Here is a 3252-nt window from a genome sequence, read left to right on the forward strand (position 1 = left end):
GACGCTGGGGCCAGGGCGTGGCACCCCGTCTAGAAAACGCTCCTAAAGATCAACACACAGACCTTGATCTACCAACAGGCCTTTTCCTTGTTTGTACTGGCAATTCTTAAAAGTCAAGCTTCTTGGTAACAGAAACAAACAAACAAAAGAGGTGCACGTATACATGTGAACATAAAAATGCATGCCTTCTGAGAGAGCCGTGCCTAGAAGGGAAGTTTAATTTTCTTAATGACAAATGATCAGGTTGAGGCAACTCTGATAGGAAACCTACAAACTGAGACCCAAGTGAGTTGTTGCCTGCCCCCCACCTACTACTGTACCCACATGTTTAAAATACTCCAGTCTGCCACATTTCGGCGCCATCAAGGACCCAGGGGACTGCTGTCCTCTCAGAGTAACTACTACCATCTCCTTTTTCTTAACTGATTAGCATAAGTGGGCAGGATGACAAGTCTTGCTGCTCAGACATTAGTGGATGCGTGCCCGACAGATAGTCTGTTAACGAAAACCTTGAAGGGTTTCCTTGTTTATATGTGAAACACTGTATGATGGAAGCAGCTGACGTGAACAGCCACGCTACCGCGCCCCTGAGAGGAATTCATGTTCAGTGGCTGCAGGGCTCCACACTTCATGGAGACGGAGGTCATGTGACTGAAATTCCACACCACACACTTCCCCATTCCTGTGCCCAGTGAATTCTACTGGGTGCCAATCTCCTGACAGATAATGAGCACCGGCGAGAAACAGTTCAGCAAGAAAATCTGCTGCTCTAAATGTTAAGGCACGGCTTCAGGTACCATTCAAAATACAGCCTTGCTTGGTTGCTAGGGACACGCAGAGTTATTTGTATAATGAATGGACGGATGGATGAAAACAATTGTGACTTGCTTCGCCACCAAAATCCCACTGATGTTTGTGGCTTAAACACTGACGGGAACGGAACTCACAAAGCAAGATTTCTTCTATGTCCACAGTGATATTGACATTTTATAGTAGTCCTAGAAAATCCATTACTTTTTTCCCCTCAAGAGACAAGACAAGGACAAAGGGAAAAAGAAGATCCACACAAAAAACAAACTCCTACACAATCCTGAAGCGTTTGGCCCACATCCACGGGACACTGTGGCTTTTCTTCACTAGGGATGCTCCTGGTTTTGGAAAATGCTTTCTGACAATGATCAATCAGGCTCCTGTTGCTTTTTCTTTGATCAGTATAAGGTCGGCATGTCTACCAACCAGGCCACTGAATTTGAAATATCTTCTTCTTTTTCACAATGCTCATCACGGGTGCCAAGGAAGAGCTGGGCTAGGAGTCTTTCACAGGTAACCTTCTACATTGGTCTTGGGCCCATTTCCCAGATGCCAGGGGAAGCTCAAGTAATGTAGCATTGCAGCTAAAGGAACTCCAAATCTCCGCTTGTCCCAAAAGAATGTTTCTGCCATTACTCCCTGCTGCCTCCTACTCAAATACTTCAAAAATATCCCTAATATGTCTACGAAGTGCCCCAAAACAACTCATTAAGCTATTACCTAGAAGAGTGAATTGTGTGACTGATGGTCACTACGTAGCCAGCTCCTCCAACGTCCAGGTAAGGGCCAGTCAGAGAAATCAAGCCTGGGTTAGCCACAGCATGGAGATACCTGAGGGAGATCAAAGAAAGGCGGGGGATGAATAACTGTTCAGTTAAATGTCAGTGAAAACGATGATAAACTGTGTCTATGCTACATCACAGTTTTTAAAAAAGGTCTTTTCTTTTATGCCCGACTGGACCACGAACAACAGAGATGGAGAAATCTAAACTGACGCGGGACTCGGATGCGCTTAGCATCAGCTCAGCTATGCAGGCGTTCGTTCGACAGGCTAAAACAGAGGCGAGTTAATGCGTGAAGTCCAAGTAAACCCAGGTGGGCCCATCAAAAAGCACCTGGATTAGGAATGGGGTAGAGAGACGGCAGGAAGCGTGGCCGGCTCCTGAATGACTCAGTTGCTAAGCAGCACAAAACAAGAGATCCTGTTTCTATGCCCAAGTCTCGACACCACCTGGCTAGCTTTTGCTTCTGAAACCAGAGTTAACACAAAGCCCCGGGAGTTAAAGGACATCTCTGAGTCGGCATGTGGTCATTTTTCACAGGGCACGTGGGTTGCAAAGTAGCTACACGTGTGCAGATTAAATCCACCATGGGACACTGGACGTGGACCCCCACACTCAGAACTGAAATGGCCACAGAGCTGATGTTCATGTGCATTAAAAATAAGGTAAAAAAAATAAAACAGAACCCGTGCCCACTGCCACGAGAGTGTCTTCGTTAGTGCAACTGCTTGACGTTTCTGGATAGCATATACGTGTCTCTCCAGGATCTGGTGGGGAGGGGGCGTTAATCTTTGACAAAGGAAGCCCCTCAGACTCACCATTGTCTCCGAGTGGGATCAAACGCTTTGTCCATGAGGGAGCCAGGGTAAATTCTGAGGACGCCATTGGGTGTTGCTATGTAACGGCGGACAATGTAAGTGTTCAGGCTACTCATTTCCATTTGTGTCATCCATTCATCTGTGACGTGGCTGGTAGCCATGACTTCATTTCTGACAGAGAACTGGGGAACAAAGGAAGACATAGCGGGGGACCCTTTAAGACTCGCAGGAAAGCCGCTGGCTGCTGGCAGGGCTTCCCAAAGCGCCCTTGCAGAGAAGCCAAGCCCAATTACTCCTTAACAACCTGTCCGCAGCAGCAGATGGATGCGGCCTAACTCGCGAAAACAAAGCCCCCTGAAGCAGAGAGTGGGCCCATGTGTGAGGACGCAGTCATCTGTCCTAGCACGGTGTCTGCTGCCAAGGAGGGGGTCACCCCGTACTCGCCCGGGGCATGGAACCACACACACGGAGGACAATGACGTGGGTGCTCGAGATGCGTCACCCTCTCTCTCCCCCCAGCCAGGGATGGGCCCTTTCCGTCTTTCCCCAGGGAACAGCGGGCTGGGCAATTTCCACTGGCTTCCCAAGCGTAGCCCCTACCGCCCAAACCCTAGTGCACCCGAGATCTGAACAGACGTCCTTCATTCGTGCCCCAGGGCTTCTTCATCCAGTGTTGACCAGCTTTCCCGGGGCGGCACGCCCGGCTTTGAGCTCTCCAGCTGAGAGGCCTGGATCCCGAGCTGGGCTTCCCCCTTCAAAGGTTTGCTGCCTGCAAGCCCTCCTGGGCTGGTGGAAGGAGGGAGTCCACTAGCAGCACTGTGTGTGTGTGTGGGGGGGGGGGG

At 49.6% G+C, this 3252-nt stretch overlaps 1 protein-coding gene across 1 annotated transcript in view; it reads right to left on the bottom strand.

The window, feature by feature from the left end:
- The window catches only part of CACHD1 (cache domain containing 1), a gene marked incomplete at its 5' end in the record, with an annotated part of 257365 nt that overhangs the window by 27092 nt on the left and 227021 nt on the right, over positions 1 to 3252 (bottom strand). The window contains 2 exons of the mRNA XM_004699368.3: positions 1531 to 1641; positions 2411 to 2592. Coding sequence (XP_004699425.2) covers positions 1531 to 1641; positions 2411 to 2592 — 293 coding nt within the window. The remainder of the gene's footprint in view (positions 1 to 1530; positions 1642 to 2410; positions 2593 to 3252) is intronic.

The sequence above is a fragment of the Echinops telfairi genome, unplaced genomic scaffold (assembly GCF_000313985.2).
Source record: "Echinops telfairi isolate 266 unplaced genomic scaffold, ASM31398v2 ScPeMD7_443;HRSCAF=831, whole genome shotgun sequence".
Classification (NCBI taxonomy): domain Eukaryota; kingdom Metazoa; phylum Chordata; class Mammalia; order Afrosoricida; family Tenrecidae; genus Echinops; species Echinops telfairi.